This window comes from Echiichthys vipera (genome assembly GCF_963691815.1).
Source record: "Echiichthys vipera genome assembly, chromosome: 5".
In the NCBI taxonomy this organism is placed as follows: domain Eukaryota; kingdom Metazoa; phylum Chordata; class Actinopteri; order Perciformes; family Trachinidae; genus Echiichthys; species Echiichthys vipera.
In genome coordinates this window covers 19,126,086-19,145,722 of record NC_139830.1, presented here as the reverse complement: position 1 = coordinate 19,145,722, position 19,637 = coordinate 19,126,086, and the positions used below count along the sequence as shown (strand labels likewise).

General features: G+C 40.1%; 1 protein-coding gene across 1 annotated transcript; it reads right to left on the bottom strand.

Moving 5' to 3' along the window:
* Window positions 1-1,330: 1,330 nt before the first annotated feature.
* LOC310946896 (ras-related protein Rap-2a) lies at window positions 1,331-5,292 on the bottom strand. The gene is made up of 2 exons (XM_083913481.1): window positions 4,455-5,292; window positions 1,331-3,437 (listed from the first exon to the last, which is right to left on the bottom strand). The coding sequence occupies exon 1, from the start codon at window positions 5,057-5,059 to the stop codon at window positions 4,508-4,510; it is 552 nt and encodes a 183-aa protein (XP_083769607.1). The 5' UTR covers window positions 5,060-5,292; the 3' UTR covers window positions 1,331-3,437; window positions 4,455-4,507.
* Window positions 5,293-19,637: the final 14,345 nt, after the last annotated feature.

The window sequence follows — 19,637 nt, the reverse complement described above, 5'->3', positions numbered from 1 at the left end:
AACCAGAGCAAAATAACTTCCCATCACGAGCAAAGAAAATATGTTTATGGCAACAGAGAAAAAGATGATCAAACAGACCGACACCCTCCTCTCTTACAGTCACCATTCCAGCAGTGACAGAATTCCCATAGGTCACGAGGCCACCCCGAGCAGCCATACCACATCCCAACCCCCCTTAACCATGGCAACCACATCACATGACCATCTCCCATGACCAGCAACCACTGACAAGCTGAGCCATCTGTAAACCTGAACTGATTTCCTGTTAGCTGCAACTGAAACCAAAAGTTTAAAAATAGCCTAATTAAAATTTGTTAAAATAATAATAATAAAGAAACACTGCCATTCAGGTATGCAAAAATGCAGCTGCAACATACTGCAAATTAACATCTTAGAGAATTAAATCAATTAAACTAAGAACCAGACTTTTTAATACAATATTGGTGCTGACTGAATTGTGTGAAAGTAGGCAGGAAGTTAAACTTTCACCTTCTCGCATTTCTTAAAAAAAACAGATAGATAAAAAGAAACAGGAACTCGACAGGCCCCTTTCTCTCCAAAGGGCAAATTCTTCAGCTATCATATGTTTATACTACAGCAAGAGACAGAAGCTGCGCAGCAGTCGAAGGTGGGGTGGGGGTGGGGGGGTACATTTACAGTATCTGGGGCATAGCTGTAATAACTTCTCCCTCTCACCCACCACCAGTTTAACTCTATGTCTAATTACACATTCTGTTTCAAAGCCTTGGAGGATAAATGCCATCAGCCTTGACTTTACAGATACTGCGCATTTTGTAAACTAGCCACGACTTGTAAGGAAGATCTGAGACCTGCTATCAACAGTCACACATACACAAAACACCTCTTCACTAAAGCTTTCTTTCTCAGCCTTTACGGAGTGAGCAAAGTACCCAGAATGTGTATATGCTCATTGTTTCCTTTTTACACACCGAAAGAATCTGCAAAATCTTGTAAAGATTGCTGACGAGATTTAATATCAACGTTTAGTCAAACCCTAATATCGATGGATGATATTAACATAGTGTTATCAATAGCAAATCCTCATGTCTTAATTAATGATGTAAATCAAATGGTTACATAATAAATTACATAATCATTCACGAGGATATTTTTCACATACATTGCATTGCAGTGGAACACAGTTCACAGCAATATGCATACATTTAATTATTTCAACATGGAACTTTGCATACATTTATTATTTTGGGGTATATTCAATTCAATTAAAATTACTTTATTGGCATTACGTAACACTGTACATAATGCCAAAGCATATTTATATAAATATTGATTTAAAAAGGCTGCCCATCTCTAATGTACACCACTGTTCAATTGCACCTGTTCGATGCAATATTCACACTGAATTACCCTCTCACACAAACCCGTACCCTGACCTCCCCGTGCCCCTCAGGTCACATGTTGAAGGCAAGCGTACGGTACTATTGCTCAAACTGGCTAACGGGCACAGATACCCAGGCCTACACAGTCCTACATAGCCTGAGCCTGTGCAGGACAGTGACAGGCAGACACATATGCTCCGACTCATAAGACACATACCATAACACAACACATATACAGTAAAGCTTAAAGCCCAGCACATATAAACTCTCAGAAAGACTGAACTCTACGTGAAGCTTGTCAACCAGCCAGCCCGGGCTAGGTAATCCCTGTGGGTAAACAGAAGCAGAGCGCGGGGGCCTGCTCTAGGCATACCGGCCTCTACACATCACACCACTACACCCACACACTGCACCCAGGCTTGGCTGAAACACTACTACACCCACACAGTTAAAAGAGACATTTCTCTAGAGCCGCATGGCTCGGCCTCGTCTATTAATAAGTGAGAGAATGATAAAACAGAGGTGTTATGATCTAAATCCCATTTTGGCGGTGAATACGGCAAAGGGTCATCAAAGAGGCAAGAAAGAAATCTCCAGCTAGTACATTTGTCAACATAAAAATCAAACACATTGCATTTTCCTATTGTTCTCCTATTTCCTTGTAGCATGTGGTCTGTACTCAACTATCAAACACCTCATGTAAGTTTTTGTTTTAAGGATGTCATGTTACTGTAAATCATGCACTCAACAGACATTCACTTGTTTACCTACTGTATTATGGTGGGTATCTGTAATAATCCAGTTATTTGTGTGTGTATTCAAGTATACTTAGCTGGTGTTTGAGGGCTGACAATGTTGTGTCCAAGCTGTTCATGACAACTTTGTTTAGGATTAGCAAACTGGCACGTAGCCATTGTGGTACAAGTAGATGTCAACAAAGAGAAAACACAGCATGGTTTCTTTTTAAAAAAATGCAATTTGTATTAAAAGTCTTTTTTTTTCTAAACAGACAGCCCATTGTTAAAGGGCTGGTCTGACATTAAACTTACAATCAGGTTAGATTTTTCAACGGTACATCATCACATATCCTGTTAAAAACAACAAAATAAACATAAACAAAATTTTGATTTAAGGGGTCTGGAAATAAGCTGTTGGTGTTGTTATCACGTCGAGGAAGATTCCAGTACCTGTGCATTTCAAGATATAGGTTTGGCCAGACTAAGTGGACATTGCAAAATTAACACCTTAGACTTCAAAAAGGCCAACGTAAAAACATACAGAAAAACCACCATTCCATTAACAAAAAGCCTATTTGTAGTTTCTTTTCAGCCTCCACCCCTACAAGATTATCCAGAAGAACAGTTCACTAAATTGTGGATTGCCATGTTGAAGGGTTCTTTTGGTGATATTGTAGGTTGGCACTAAATTTTGAACAGCTGATTTGTTTTGGAAAGGCACTTGACACAAGGGCGATCGGGTCACCGTCCCCATGTCACATCAGTTAAGGTCCTCTCTCACACACTGAAGAGGAGATGAAGAAGACAAAAAGTGGCACTCATCATGTTTGTTCCACCAGCAGATAAATGGTGTCAATTTCTTTTGACTTTGGAAAAGAAAATAGGATTTGGAGTGTTGTAGAGCATTGCTCCAAAATGGGCTAGGCAGAGATACCACCCAAATCTTCACCCACCCCAGACTTTGCAGTTTATTTAACAAAATATACTCTATCTCTCTGTCTTCTTATACAGAAATATCCATTTGTGGGCATCTCTAAGTGTTGCCCTCCATATAGTTTCCATAGGGGTTTAGTTCCAGTTGTGAGTACAGTTGGAACTAGCAAGGGAAGTGTTGAGGAAACTCTGGATCTGACAGCATTGACATCAATGGTGGACACTGATCGTGCAGCAAAGATACTCCAACACAGCAGAATTCCTGAAGAGTGGACCCATCCCTCTGAGTCTCAGTTGCTCCCCTCCTCCTCCTCTCGTCCCCCTGAAGCATTCCTCCCTGTATTTTCCTCCAAGGCCAGGGCGAGACACGAAGAAGAGCTCAACAGTACACACTTGCTGCAACACACTGCCACAGACAAGAGATAAGAAGAATCATGAATGAACTACGACAACAACCTCTGACAAAAGATACAGAAAAAATACACAGCTTTCAAGGCTAATTCTGGGCTCGGCTCATCAAAAAACAAAACAACAACAACAAAAAGGCCATACAAGAAAATTGACTCTTCCGACTCCTATTAACGTCGTTCTGGAAAATATAATTTGAGCGGTTGTTTAACAACTCCGGACTGTAGGTGTAGTGATTCAACTACTAACTCTGTGAACCTAATTAAGTCAGTCATAGCTTGTCCCTCCAGTTCTGCAAATGAGTCAGACACTTCCCCAATCTTCTTAGCAAAACAACAGACTCCAAGTGTCCTACTGCATGTTAGGCCTACCTGTGGAAACTAGCTTATATGAACAGCAACTGATAATAAACTAAAAAACACACTAAGGTAAAAACAAATTTAGCATTACATCAGGTATACTGCTGTTCACTACTCTGTATCCTATTTTACATGGACCACACACACACACACACACACACACACACACACACACACACACACACACACACACACACACACACACACACACACACACACACACACACACACACACACACACACACACACACACACACACACACACACACACACACACACACACACACACACACACACACACACTATATAATTTTTGTGTTTTACGGTCACTTGCCCTTTTTTGAAAACTGTTTTAGCTACTTTTAACTGTAAATTTGTTTTCTTATGTGTTCATAGGCTATTATTATATTTCATATCTCTTACTGATACTTTTATTATATTATATATTATTTATTTTCAGTATGCTCTTTTGCTGTTGTAACACTTTAAATCCCCCACTGTGGGACTAATAAAGGATTATCTTATGTCTTATTCTATGTGTTAAGACAGGATACCATGTTTATAGGTAGCCTACCAGTAAGTGTCTCTTAATGCATTAACATTTAATATAAACAAATGACAGCTTTACATTTTCAGTGTTTGGTGTCTCAACTTACCATTGCAAACTCAAAACCGAACAAAGAATAAAACTTTATGGTTGCCCTTTTCCTTAAAGAATGACACAAGACGAACAGCACTGGTCGTCGCCATTTGGTGTTGAGGCATAGTTCATCTGTCGGACAATCTCTGCAAACAGTTCGTCCACCGAGGTTTTATTTTTGGCTGAAGTTTCCATGAACGGGCAGTTCCAGTCGTCCGCCAGTGCCTTCCCCTCACCGGACGAGACCTCCCTTTCCCCCTCCAGGTCCACTTTGTTTCCAACCAGAATCATCGGCACTCTCTCGTACCTTTTAACCCGAATGATCTGATCCCTCATCGGCTTGATATCCTGGAAGCTCTGCTGGTTCACCAGACTGTAGACCAGGATGAAACCCTGCCCGTTTTTGATGTACAGGTCTCGCATGGAAGCGAATTGCTCGGTCCCCGCCGTGTCCAGGATCTCCAGGACGGACGGAGAGGAGTCCACCTCGATCTCCTTCCTGTAGAAATCCTCTATCGTGGGGTCGTATTTCTCTATGAAAGATCCCGTCACGAACTGGACGGTCAACGCGGATTTACCGACCCCTCCGGACCCGAGAACCACAACTTTGTACTCTCTCATGGTTCCCCAAAACAGCCGACAGGCACGCTTCCTCTCTCCGCTGTGAGCCCACTATAGCCGCCCTGCTGGGTTTCAAACCGCTCACCGTTGCGCCTCCGCCAGCACTTTTGTACGGGTTCTGGTCGGTGGATACGGGGCGTGGCCGTCAGTTATCGCCGTTCAGGGGGTAAATACGGTTGTTTTGGACCCACGTTCAGCATTTGTATTGTAGCATGTTGAGTTCCCGAACGACAGCCAGCCTAGCCGGTTCTTGAGCAAGCTTCCCCCGTTTTCGTTCAAGTAGCCACCGTGCGCCCTTTGCTTTCTTTGTCAAGTCACATGTCACTGGAACCCATGTCTTCCCGTTAAATTTTTCAAAATAAAAGTGTCATACTTTTTTTTTCTATTTAATATAAACTCCCTCCCATCGTTTGTAATTATTTGTAAGTTTGTAATTATTTGTCTCGTTTTTAGTATGTATTTATCACCCCCCCCCCCCGGTTTCTGACCTCACACTCTTTTCCCTTTCCATGCCAAAGTATATGTCGTGTTTTAGGGTGTATTGTTTTGTCTAAGTTTGATTGTGTGCAATTAGATAAATCAAATAAAATCAAAATGATATGTCCTGCAAAGTCCGTACCGTTACAGTTTCATTACTTGATGTATAAAACAATGCACAGTTTGCTACACTTGTTTATTTTCGTACTCTTGTCGCTAATTATTATATCAATGTAATAATTGTTTTCTCTTGAAGGCGAGTTTTTTTTATTTCCGGTACATTTCTCGCTGGCTCTAGTTAGCTTGACGCCGTGAGCTCTCTGCGCTTCCTGCCCACACTCAGCACGCAGCCTGCGTCTGACGTCACTCAGTAAATACGCTCCAGTGTTTAGTTAAAGGTGCAGTGCGGCTGTTATCGCACAGTCAGCGCGGCTGCTACGCTCAGTAACCACGCAGAACTGCCACACCTTAGTTTCGACATCACTGATCCTTGGGCTTACTACTGCTTGAGTCATTCTCACACAACTTACTGGAAAGACTTATCTACTGCAATTTGCATCTTATTGCTTAACCACCAAATTAGTAAAACTGAAATGCAAAAGAAAAATCACATCTTTAACGCCAAGTTTTGAAATATGCATTAGAATATATTATGATTAAAAAACAAGAATTAACGATGTATATTAGTAATATCTCATATTACCAATCCTGTAAATTACTCCGTATGGGAAACATTATGGGGCTTTTGTCTTGCATGTCCCCACACTCCTGTGCTTATTTAGTTTTCTTGAAACAATCCAGTACCATATTAATCTTAATTTCTCTGTTCACTTACATGTGCCATTGAGCCTATTTTCTGCAGTCAGATAATTATCTGAATCACACTCAGACCAGGAAAGGAAGCCGTTCTCTGGGTTGTCTCTGAAACTATTCAGCATCTGAAAGTCACCACAACTCATGAATTGTGGTGTAATCTTTAATCCAAGTGGAAACCATGTGATGAATTTGTAATAAAGTCAATCATTTAAGCCATCACATAGGCCTGTTTTGTGTGCATGTGGGTGTGTATAAGCTCATCATTACGCCCCCTTGTAAATCGTGAAATAACCACTGTTTCCAATAAATGCAGTCAGCACAGCGCAGTGATGATTAAACCACAGTCGTGACCACATCACCTCGAGGGAAGGCTGGGAAAACTCTACTGGATCAATAGAATTTTAATTCATCCACAAATCACCGACAGCTATAAGACACACACTCAGCATACAGTGCAGTTAGATCTGTGCATAGGGAAGTAAATCTGTGAGTCAGTATGCATCTCTGTGACTGTTGAAGCTCATGTCATTTTCATACACACACACACAGATGGAAGCACATGCAGATGCAAAACAGCTGATTCTCAAAGGATTTTACCAGATGACAGTTTAGGGGAAACATGTGGATTAGCCCGTCATGTGAGTTTTAAAAGTGCCTAGAAGCCTGCACCTCCCAGAACCCCATCAACAAACAACAAGTCAGATCCTTCATGAAGACAATCAGTGCTATGCCCCATGGGGAGTGAGGTCAATGTGGCCTATAGAGCCCTGTGATATCAACTGTCACATCTGTGAGAGTGATCACCCTGAATGTAAAACCAGGCCATCCTGTCAGAGTTTATTTTAACACACCACTGATAATTAGATAGAGATGGTCACTTTATCAATTAGTGGTATGCCAAAAAGCACCTCAGGTAAATGCCCCACAACAAACTAACACAAATATTTAACTTGTATTTTCTAAACACATAGCTATGTGCAAGACTCTCAAAAGGAAAGATTGAGTTTTGTTTTGTATCTTAAAACAATACTCATGTGCACACCTCAAAAGTTATTGGTAACTCTTTGTGTTACTGTCCACTTCTGCTCAGCAGGGTGTAAGGTGAAACACAACAGACACAGACTTCCAGGCTAAAGAGTAACTCTCAGAATGTAACTTTGGAAGATATACACTCCATTATGCTAATTCAGACTGCTGACATCTCATTTTAGCTTCGGCTGACTTTGCCACTCCATCTCTTATACTCTACAGCCAATATGGGGAGGAGGAATTATTACAGCAAAGCTGAAAGAGTTTGGTGGATGAACTCTTTCAAAGTAAATATGATCATGTGAGTATTGGATTATCATCAGTCATTAAGTTGATATGGTGAAACCTGCACTGGGTGATAATGTTAGTACACATTTGCATGTTTACACATCCAGCATAGGAATCAATTTATATGCAAAAACAGCATTTATATGGAGATGTATTGAGAAACCTGGCAAATTAATCTCTCTCTTAATTCTGTTTTTGGTGTCTACCAACTCCTGAGGGAAATAGCTGGTTCTTTAGCTGCTCAATTATCCATTTTGTTCATTAGATAGTCAATAACTTTGTCTGTATGGCATTCGTGCTGAGCAGAGAGTGTACAGTGATTTTTTTTCTTTTTTGCTGAAAACCCATCGATCTTGAAGCAATGCTGTAAAAAACTGTAAAAGCATAGTTCTGATTTTCTGAAGTTGGTTTGTTTAAGATACTTAAAGTCAGTGTATTACAGTAAATGGTGGTCATCACACCCCTAGTTTGGAGAAACAGGCAGGTAGTAGGCCTAGAGGACAGGCACAGTAGCTAATGCTGTTTCTGTAGACAAGTCCAAGCTTGGCGCAACTCGCTCGTCGGCAAAGCACGGCAGGGGTTTTCATTTCCATTACAGCAAGGCTACCTGTTTGAAGGTGTGTCTACAGTGACATGTCTTTAAAGGATAGGCACATGGTAGCTCTGTGTATTTTTGCTAAATTACATTTATCTGCTTGCCTCCATCTAAAGCTGTAATTGCTTTGCTTCAATGCCTGCCCTCCTGCCTGCATCTCTAAACTGGGGGCATGCCAACCAGTATCTTTTGTAGGTAATACACTGATTATGGCGTTAGAGGATAGTTATCTAATAAGCAACATCTACTGTACATAGATATATTCATTTGACCCATTGTTGATAGGAAAATATTCATTATTCCAAGTTTAAGGCATTCTACTTTGTATTGCTGCATTTGGGTTGGGGCTCCTTGCCCCTGACCTAATACCTCTTTCATCTCATATCAACCCCAACATGTTCTAATTGAAATAGCCTGAAATAGCCAGATGACTGCCCATGTGTGATCTATTTAGTAAGTGGTGAACGTCTACAACAACACAATAAGATGTATAACGACAGGTCTTTAATCCTCACTCCTTGTCCTGTGAGAATGACAGTAGACTAATTAAAATGTCTGAGACCACTGAGCTAATTAATGACAGAGATAAGACCCCTCCAATGTTTGCATCCTGCAGGGAGTCAGAGCACTTTTAAACATATTCCACGCTGTCATTTTCAAAAGAAAAGACTTGTGGCAACATTTTATTACTTGGCTTAGATGCATTGTTTATAGCCTCCTGACCTTGAATTATGACTCTATTTTCATAGTTTGTATTTCCATTCATCCTCTGTGGCAATGTGTGTGTGTTTTGATTTATGAATAATTTAGATGGCGAGAGAGGCCCATTCATCATTTAAATAGCATCAGAGTAAATAAAATGCTTTTTCAGTGATTGAACTTCACAGCTATAAAGCCACAATTATTGCCAGAGCGTGTCAGCTTTCATACATTAGGGGTTTAAAGTGTTACTCATTACCCATAATAACTAAAATAAAGGCTATGAAGAGGTGTTATGTTTAAATTGATTCCTCTTTTTTATGTATCCCTCTCAGAAAAGTTGATCATAATAGTTCCCCCTGTCAGTGTCACCTGAGTTGTTCAGCATGTTGTCTTCACAGTTCCCACCAATGTGTCCGTTGTTGTATAATTATGTTGAAAGAAAAGGGTTCCCCTCCCTTTCTTCTTTCTTCTTGCGCGATTATTGGGCCGGGGAAGGGGGCTGGTATGGTCAAGGCCCATCCCCTATTTCCTATCCCCCAATACTGCCGCCCTAGCTTGGATCACACCCATTTTCAATCGTGGCCTTCATTTTTATCTCAACTACACATCCATGACGTTTCTCGACTGCATCTTGCATGGTTGCAACAATATCATGGTTTTGTTGTTTTGGTCCAAGCACAAATGTTTCAAGATGATTAACAAGATGGGAAATTAGGAAGGAATCTGCTGCATCTAGCTATATGAAGCTAGAGAGGTTGTGAATACTAGACTAGAGAAGTTCCATCTCTGTCTGCAGTGAAGTGGTTTGTCCAGGGGAGGGCAGCAAAATTACATCCAGCCTTGTGAGTACACAAGCCTTTCCTGCACAAGTTGAGATGTTGTTCATAGCTCCAGTGAGCAGGAGACTCCACACTGAGGTGAGAGTGCTGTGAAATGTGCAGCGCATGTGTCATTTTACACAGAAAAACATAGAAAATGTACGGGAGTTTACATAACAACGAACCGCTGATATGTGATTGTGTTTTGATTTGTGTCAGAACATGTTTTATTGCATAGATATGTAACATAGCTTCACAATTCCAAAAGAGACACAAATATTATGCACAAGCACATTGAGGAGGGGATTTTCTGTTGAACTCTTGTTGGATGAGACTTGAGTATTGTTCAAACCGCAGAATGAATGAAGACAAAAGGCTGTTGTTTTGTGTCAAATGCCATACTCACCAACAAAGCCAGAAAAGAGAAAAAAACGATTGTGGCATACACCTTTAAAACCAAACTGGTTGCAAAATGAATCTGAAAAAAAAACAGAGAGAGCAAAAGACTGTATAGTGTAAGACAAGACAGAAAACAGAAAACAGACTGAAGAAGTAAATAAAATGAAAATGCCAGAGATAGAGAGGACACACAGAGTCTTTCATCCAGCCCACAATGCCAGCCTTTCATGTGTGGAATCTGGCCATCATTAATAATACATACAGTTCTGTTCAGTTCAGTACAGTGGACTGCTGGGGGTTAAAGTTTAGGGTTGAGGGTCACATCATCATCACAGGGAAGAGCCCGACATTATAACTTCCTCACTGAAGCCTATTGGGGGTAGTTCATCATAATGAGGAAAGGCTGTAAGCGACTGTGGTCTTTTCATGGTTTGGAGCTTAAAGGTAGCTTCGGGGGGCAGTTTTGTAAAGTCCTCAGGCAGATGTAGATATTCGTGTGATACCCAGATGACATTCAGGGGGGGGGGGGGGGGGGGGGTGATGTCCACAGTTCAGTGTCTTGGCCAAAGAGAAACGTCAGAATCCCAGCAGCAACGTAATTACTGCTGCTGCTAACACAATGGAAGCAATTCATCCATTAAAATAGGAGGGGTGTGTGTGTGTGTGTGTGTGTGTGTGTGTGTGTGTGTGTGTGTGTGTGTGGGTGTGTGTGTGTGTGTGTGTGTGCGTGTTTTTGTGTGTGAGCGAGAGAGTGTGCACACTCATCCTCTAACACACTGTACACAACTCTCACACAATCTGTGGTAAATAGGAATAGTAATTGGAAGTGCTCCAAGGTCCACTGGGGTTTTTCACAGAAGACCTCATAGACACAAATAGTGACTGACTTTATATAAGACATTGCATTGCAGGAAGTGCTTGGATGACATTTTGGACATGTCCATACTAAGAAAAAAACATGCACGTGTTGAAGGATATCTGTCGGCTGTGACCCTCTCAATATTTAGAGGATGTGCATTTGTGCCCCCAATAAAGAACTGAAAAAAGCATAGGACTTTTATTTTGAAGAACCGCTTAAACAGGACTCATAGAAACAACAATGGCTCTGGTAAAGTAAGGAGCAGTATGCAACCTCACAAGCAACAATAGATGAAATTAACATGGCAAAAGCTGTTCTAATACAGATGAAAATTAAAACCAGGATAATATATGAAAAACCTAATTCTTGCCAGTCAACTACAACAGATTATTAGGGTCACTTTTAAAAAATATAATGGAGATTTTGAGAATAAAGTGAAGTAAACCAAGGGAACAGATAAACTGGTTTCGTGTTTTACAGTATACACCGGCATTAGCAGAAATGTTTGATTTGAACGGTAAATTAACACTTCGCTAATAATCAAGGCATTCCCTGGGTTCAGCATTGACATATTTGATCAAAGTGATTTGCAGCTATCTGCCAATAAGCCCTTTTTACAGCAAACATTTTGACTTGAAAAAAGCACAAACGTTGATTTGCATTTGATAACTTTAATGATCGCGCCGTTCCTTTCAAGTGCTCAGTGAGCCATGACAGTGACGCACAGTAGGACTGTGAAAGTGAAGCAGCCAAAAGGAATTCATGCATCATTCATTTTACACTTCTGTTCTTCCTACAGTGACATGTCAAAATGACTTCTATGAAAAATGTCAATGGAAAGAGAAAGATTTGTTACAACACGTGGACTGTGTGATTGACTGTATTGGAAACACAAGAGGAGTGATTACAATGATAAGTGAAAGGTTGGTCATGTGGTAATCATACTGAAATCTCACATCCAGACCACAATACCAAACTGAAATTTCCGAACTACATTTTTTTCTTAATTGCTTTGGCTCATTTTTCTAAACAGTCATAACATAATTACACTGTAAGTGCAATTATCTAACTGTTTCATGGGACGTCACAACACTATGGCATGTCTGCAAAAGGTAGAGACTCATACAAAACATTTCAATCATGCTTCAAAAGCAATTATTGTGTCAGTAAATTGGCCAATGCCATCAAAATGCAAAGTTGTTTTGTTATTGTGTGTTTCGTGCTGCTCAGAATGTTAAAATGTCTTTTCACCATGACAGCCAACCCTGGAAATATTTCTTCTGTACAAATCTCTGTTTTGTTCTACTGTTGCCACTGACTGCTGTAGACTGTTATACAGGAATGTCAGATTTGTCTAGCTAAATGCTTTTGTTTTTAACACAGAACTTTTTAGATTCTGATTTCAATAGGACACAGAAAAAGCTGATGCACATTTGTTCGTATACAGTAAATATATTTGTGTATCAATGTGTAACATGTACTGTAAACACGAAATTCAACTTTGATCTTCATGTAAAGTCATGTACACTGAAAAGGACATTTGCCACAATAACATCAATGCCAAAAAAAAAAGAAACCCCTAAACAGCGAAAAAACCTGCAGTAGTTCAGTAAAAATCATCAAATTGTATCTCATCACAGTACGTAACACAACAAGTTCTCAGCTTCTTGGTGGTTGATTGTGATTCCTAGATCATTACTGTAGAATCTGACAATTTAGCAGACAAACATTCCTTGTTTTAGATATCTATGTAATAAACATGTATCGCTGACCGATTCTGAAGATGTGAAGAGTCTGACAATTTCACTGAGAATCAACTCATCAGTTTTGATCCATAATCCATGTGCAAGTGGTAATCTTGGACAATTATACTTGCTCTTTTGCACACATGAGCAAAAATGATGCAATTTTCTTGAATTAGTGATGAATTTGAATGTGTGATGGACAAACTTATCGTTTAGAGAGCTTATTCCTTTGAAAAAAATAATAAATTCTCATTTAAGAATTGAGCCAAAGCGAACGAGTCAAACTGTAGTCAATTTTAAAGAGTGAAAAAAAATCTGTCGTCAGTGTTCAGCAACACAGAGTAGATGTGTAAGTACAGTGTTTTGTATATATATAGTATGCTATCTACATTAGGGAGGACCCTAAACCCACTGTGAACCCATAAAAACCCTGACCCGGATCAATATTCATTTGATCAATATTGTGCAAGATGAGCAGGCTGAAGCAACAGGTACTGAGGCCTGCTGTACCCAGAAAAAGAGTGCTCGGCCAAGACCTGCACAGTGAACCGTGCTGATGACCACTCAATCATAACCTCTGTGACTTGGCTAAGTATAGCAGGGAATCCAGGACAAGTGGATCAGCTTACAGAAACTCACACAAGCGCACACACACACCCACACACACACACACACACACACACACACACACACACACACACACACACACACACACACACACACACACACACACACACACACACACACACACACACACACACACACACACACACACTTGAGAGGGGAATCCCCAACAGAGGTTAGGTAGCCTACAGACTGTATAAACTTATTACAGGCTGTAGGTAACTGTTGTTTGATGCTATTTTCTCTTTACTGTCAAACTTGACAGTTTAAAGGGAGTTTCCGCCTCATTTTAAGCTGCAACGGTCAGCAACAGTAGTTTCACAATTACAGCATATTCCTTTTTAATGATCCATAGCTCCTTTTAAAGCAAATCACTTTCACTTCATTTTGACTACATCCCTATTTCATTTCTCTTTCTTGCACAGTCTATTGAGAGAGACACAACCTTGCTTTTTTTTGGTCCAGACAGACAAAACCCCTCAAGAAAACATGTTACCAGGACACCTGTGCAAGGTGATCATGTGTGTATGTGTGTCCATATGTGTGTTGGTGCATGTGGCTGTGTGTGTGTTGCCATTTGCACTTTGCCAGACCATTAATCATTCAACAGCCTTTAGGTAGCCACTATACTCACTTCACTCACACTGGCACCGCTTATAGTCTACACAGACATCTATGAACTCACACACACACACACACACACACACACACACACACACACACACACACACACACACACACACACACACACACACACACACACACACACACACACACACACACACACACACACACACTCGCTGAACTGCTAGAATTAATAGGGTGAGGCAGCCAAGCAGGACAGGATAATAGAATCTAAACAACAAGGCTGAAGGGGAAGAGAAAAGAGGAAAAGAGAAATGGGAAGTAGCGGCATCTGGATAGAAAGCCAACTTATTACCGGGGGAGGTCGTGGAAGAGGAGATGAATTTATGATGCAAAGGGAAAGGTCAGAGGTGAAATTGGTAAGAACAAAGTAGGTGTTGGATGTGGGAAAATACAAATTTCATTTTATCCGGCTTCTCTGATTAGACTCACTCTCTAAATAAGCGATGGTGTTAGGGCAGCAGTTTTAGAGGGCAAAATATTTGGTCAGCTATTTTCTTGAGAGGGGAATGCACTCCACTGCTGATCATGTCTTTCTACTAATGGATAATGGAGGCGTGTGTGTACGTGCAGCGAGTGGATGCATATGTGCGCATGCTCATCATTATTTGTGAATGCATGTGTGTGTCAACGGAATTTAAAGAAAGCACAGTTCACATAGAGAAAAGCAGGCGGTTCTCATGGAGCATTTGTACATATAACAATGAAAAAGTAATGCACAGTAATTTGTAGGAGGGATGGCTGGCACGTTACCCAGAGGGCTTTGATGCACAGAGTGGGGTTCAATCCCGGCTTTACTAAACCAATACATGGCCTTTTTTTCTAATCCTAACCAAGTGTTTTTCCCTGCCTAACCTAACTGTTACCTTTTGTTTGCTAGAATCGTTGCTTTGTTTGCAAAAATCTGTATTTTGTGTGCCTTGTTGCACTTCCGGTGTTGCATGGTCTATCTTCGGGGTCGGCCCTGCGTCCCGGCTATGTGTTTATTCGTACCAGTTTGTACAAATTTCTGTGCAAAACCTTTTGTGGTATTTGCTACAAACGTTTCTAATTTACTGGCTGATTTAATTTTTCTACCAGGAAGTTGTCACATTTGTACATTGATATGGATTTAATGGGGAATGATTAGACCTTCCTTTGGTAAATGTTAAAACCAACACCCAAACCAACAATGCAGCAGCAATAAAACACCTGAGAGTCACCTGCTAAGCATACACTGTGTATCTCTGTCTAATGGCTTGGGAAAACAGGCTAGATGTATCTGTAGTGGATCATTAACACTCACATGTCAGAATAGGAGATACAACACATGAGGCTCCAGTGTACCAGAACAGCGAGTCAGTGTGCGTCAGCTGGACTTTACAGTGCACACACATACACAGACACACACAGACACACACACACACACACACACACACACACACACACACACACACACACACACACACACACACACACACACACACACACACACACACACACACACACACACACACACACACACACACACGTGGGGTGGAGACAAAGGAGGCACAGAAAATGAACTTTGAAGTGATTAACTTTGAAGTAGCTGAATCACAATTACAAAGGCAAAGTTAAATACCAATTAGCACCGTGTGTCAGCTTTAAAAGAGATCACTATCACTGCTTTTTCATGTTAATTTTCAAAGGCGAAGTTATTAATTAGATTGGAGTTTTTTAGCAATTCGCATAATATTTAAACATCAGTTTTGTAATGTATAAAATAAGTTTGTATGATATTCTAAGTGAAGGCAACATTTTTTGCTTAATTTCTAACAGCAGTTAACTCATATGTAATAAAGTATTCAGCTTAACTTCAGACCTTCCCTGATCCATGGTGGATACGTCACTGATACAAAAGCCTATGCTGAACAGGATGTTGTCATTTTTGGTTTGTTTTTAATAAATAGAAAATATTCTTTTTTAAAACATAGATCTAAATATCTGCATAAATATGTGTGAATTATATTATCTAAAGATAACATGAGAAATAAATGTGAATTGCATATGCCGTTAATTTCCACCAGTAATGTCAATCTATATCATAGATGAAGCGATAGAAAGAGGAATTCAAAGTGTTTACACTTGTTTGTGGCTGCACAGCTGCTCACGTTAGATGGTTGAGTAAACAGAAACCACACTTATTATACATTCTAAGTTATGATGTCCTTTTGCTCCTTTTCACTCTGGGAGCAGGTCGATGAAGTAAGCAATCCCACTCCCACAAATGTGTGAGTTTGGAGCGGCAGGAATTGTACAGTTTGTATAGTGTACTGTGTGTTGCTGGTAAATATACATACTGATTACATTCCAAAAATGTTCTTAAGATTGAAGCTTCCCTATAAGGATCCACTTTTATGCACATTACATGAAGGCATACATCTTTATCTTTACAGCTGTCAACTATTGAGAAGACACATGTTTCTAGGAATCTGGAGAATTTAATAACCTGGATCCTAAGTGAACACATTATTACAAATGGCATATTGGTAAATTACAAATGATGGATGCAGTAAAATATATTATCTTAATTTTAATAATAGAAAGTATTATTTTCCCAGGAGATGTAATTATTTAAGACGTTCTTTAGATAGGGAGAAAAATAAGTGTTTTCATTGTGGGTAGCCCTTTAACTGTGTATAAGATGGACAGCTTGACATTTCCCTGAATGTGAAGCCAAAACATTTTGATTGCCCCCTGGTGACTGGCAGTAATACAGGCCATAAATCCTGCCCTCTCCATTTTAGCGTTTGAGACATGGGCCAAACTAAAAAAAAAACGACAACCCCCCCCCCCCGAGGATGGTTTCTGTCATATTAGGTAGGTTTTTTTATCATGCTGATATTTGTTGTTGTTGTGTTTTTTATTTTTTTATTATCAGTTTTGTTTCAATCAGTTTATTTAGTTGGATGCTATATAAATAGAGTGACTTTGGCTAAACACTGATTCATTTGGAGGCTATCAAATTCAATTAATACAGTCTGATGATTGACCTTCAGGGTCATAATGGCTGATGCTTATAACATGCAAGCGATTCCTTTCAGGCAAGGTTTAGGGAAGTTTCCAAGCTTTCCAATAATTTTTGTCAGGCCCAGGCAGGAATGAGGACTCAGATGCGGAGGTTCGCGGATCAAAACTTTACTTGACGACGTGGCACAGAGCAAAAAGCCACAAACTAAAAATCACTCCGCATAGGAGGAACAAAACGAATATCGCTGGTAATAAAACAAAGTATAAAATAAAGTCGCTCCGTCCAGGAGGAAAAACAAAAAAACAAAGTGAACAAAATAAGTAATTAAACAAGGTTGCTCCAACCAGGAGGAAAAAACAAAGGATACAAGTTAATTCAAAAGGTTAAACTTACTATGACTAAACAAGGAATACAAACACCTGAGCGTGGAAACAATGAACTTGATGGCATGAACAAGGCTGTGGAAAAACGCTGGATACATTCGACACAAGGTACGAAATAATCTGGCAATGGGACAGGGGAAAAAACACGTACTTCATTAAGGGAGGGGAACCACAGGTGGAAACAATCAGGGATCAGGGAATGATGTCAGACCGGTGACACAAGAGGAAGGGCAAGTGACCTGGAATGAGAGGAGAGTTACTTTTTAAAATAAAACAGGAAATTCACAAGACAAAAACCCAAAGACAGGACAGACCTCACCGCGGCGTGAGAATTTTAAAGTGTAATTCCAGGGCAAAATCATCCCATGGTGTTTTTGACACTTACATACATGAAATAAGCCATCGTGTATATATACTATTAATGGAGACGTGGCTAACACGGATTAGCTCGGGGCAGCACCATGAAGGCATTAAAACGGCTCTTTTTATCCACTAATACTGCTCAAAATAACACCAAACCTCTGCAGTAGTAGATAAGTGTCTGTACCCATAAACCATACTGCCCCGAGCTAATCAGTGTTAGCCAGGTCCGGCTGTTAGCAACTCTCCTGAATCTCTCTGTTGGTAGTTGCTACATGAAAAAAAACTGTATCGATGGCTTATTTAATGTGTGTGCCGAAGTGCCGAAAAAAAGACCACAAAGTGATTTTGCGCCGGAATTACACTTTAAGATTATAATGGAAGTGTGAACTCTGCTTATCAAATGTAAGAGTGCTTTAATGAGCATCATTAAAGTCAGGTGAAAACAAAAATTAATCATCATTGGAGGTTGTAGCACAGGATGTGCATGGATTAATTTCCTAGCCACCTTTACAGAAACAGAGTCTTATGTCTTTCCCACACAGCTACAGACCTGCATGGCAACAAACCAGAAGTGGTGAGGAGGAGTGAATCTGCGGAAGATGACCCTTACGCTTACTTGGATGGCATACATGGTTGTGTTTGTTCGATATTTCCATTATTAACCGTAAAGATATGCCTACACACCGTTTGTTGCAAAGCTCTCGTTCCCTTTCACTTTTATACACACAAGGTTGCACCCACTCTCTGTGAAATATGCACTGAAAAACTGTGAATATGGTGCAGTGGAAATAATCTGTAATCTCTAATAATACATTTTAAGAGATTTATCATCCACCCTGGAGATGGGTTGCCAGCTTAGAAAAGCACTGGACACTCAGCATCTTCCATTACAGTAGTTTCCCAATGTGCTAGCAGAGAGGAGCTCAAGATGATTAATTTCTTTAGTCACGGTTTTTCTTCTCAATAAGTTCCTTGATATTAATTTAATTCTAAATAATTCTGGCCGATCTTGTTTCAGATAATATTACAAATATTTCTTGAAACTTTTTTAATTGTTTTCTTTTTAGCGTCATGATGGGTGGTCATTGGTTTTTGATACACTTTGATTTCAGTGTGTATGCAAAAGCTCCACATAGATCACATACAGAAGTTCAGAGCTGCTGAACATGCAGAACCCTATTGTGTTGACGTGATTGGCCTAACTTGCTACATAAAGGGTTTGTTTGTATCTTTACTTCTCAATAAATTCTCTCTATTTTACCATTGTGACCTTGATCCATTTGTCTTCGTCCCTCATCCTTCACTAACCCCATATATTCTGTATACAGTGCAGAACAGCATGTGCCCTTTTATTTTTAGCTCTAAGCTTTCTTCTTCTTCTGTTTCTCCTGCAGATTTTTTAATGCCTACAGCACATTTGGTATCGCCATAGTTCTCAGCTTCTTGTTCTCACACCTTTCCTTATCTTGTCCCTTTCCTCTCCTCTCAGGCAGCAGGCACCCTTGTTATTTAACCTCAGTTCATTTCAGAGCTCCACTTCCTATCTCATAACTCTTATCAGATAGGCCGGCTCATCTCGGCTCTGACAACGTTCTTGTTACCCATCCGTCTGCAAAACTGTCTGCAAAACTGTCACTTCTGATATCTGTTAAAGGGCAAATAGCAGCTGCTTTACCTTTACTAAATCTACAGTATTTTGCATGAAAAAGCCTGATTATGACAAAATAGTTTAACATTTTTACACCAACACCGACACCAACCAAGCCAAACCACTTTTTCAAACATCTTCCTCTCAGATTTGGGTCAAATGGCTTGATTGGATCATTGTAACCCCATTGTATGA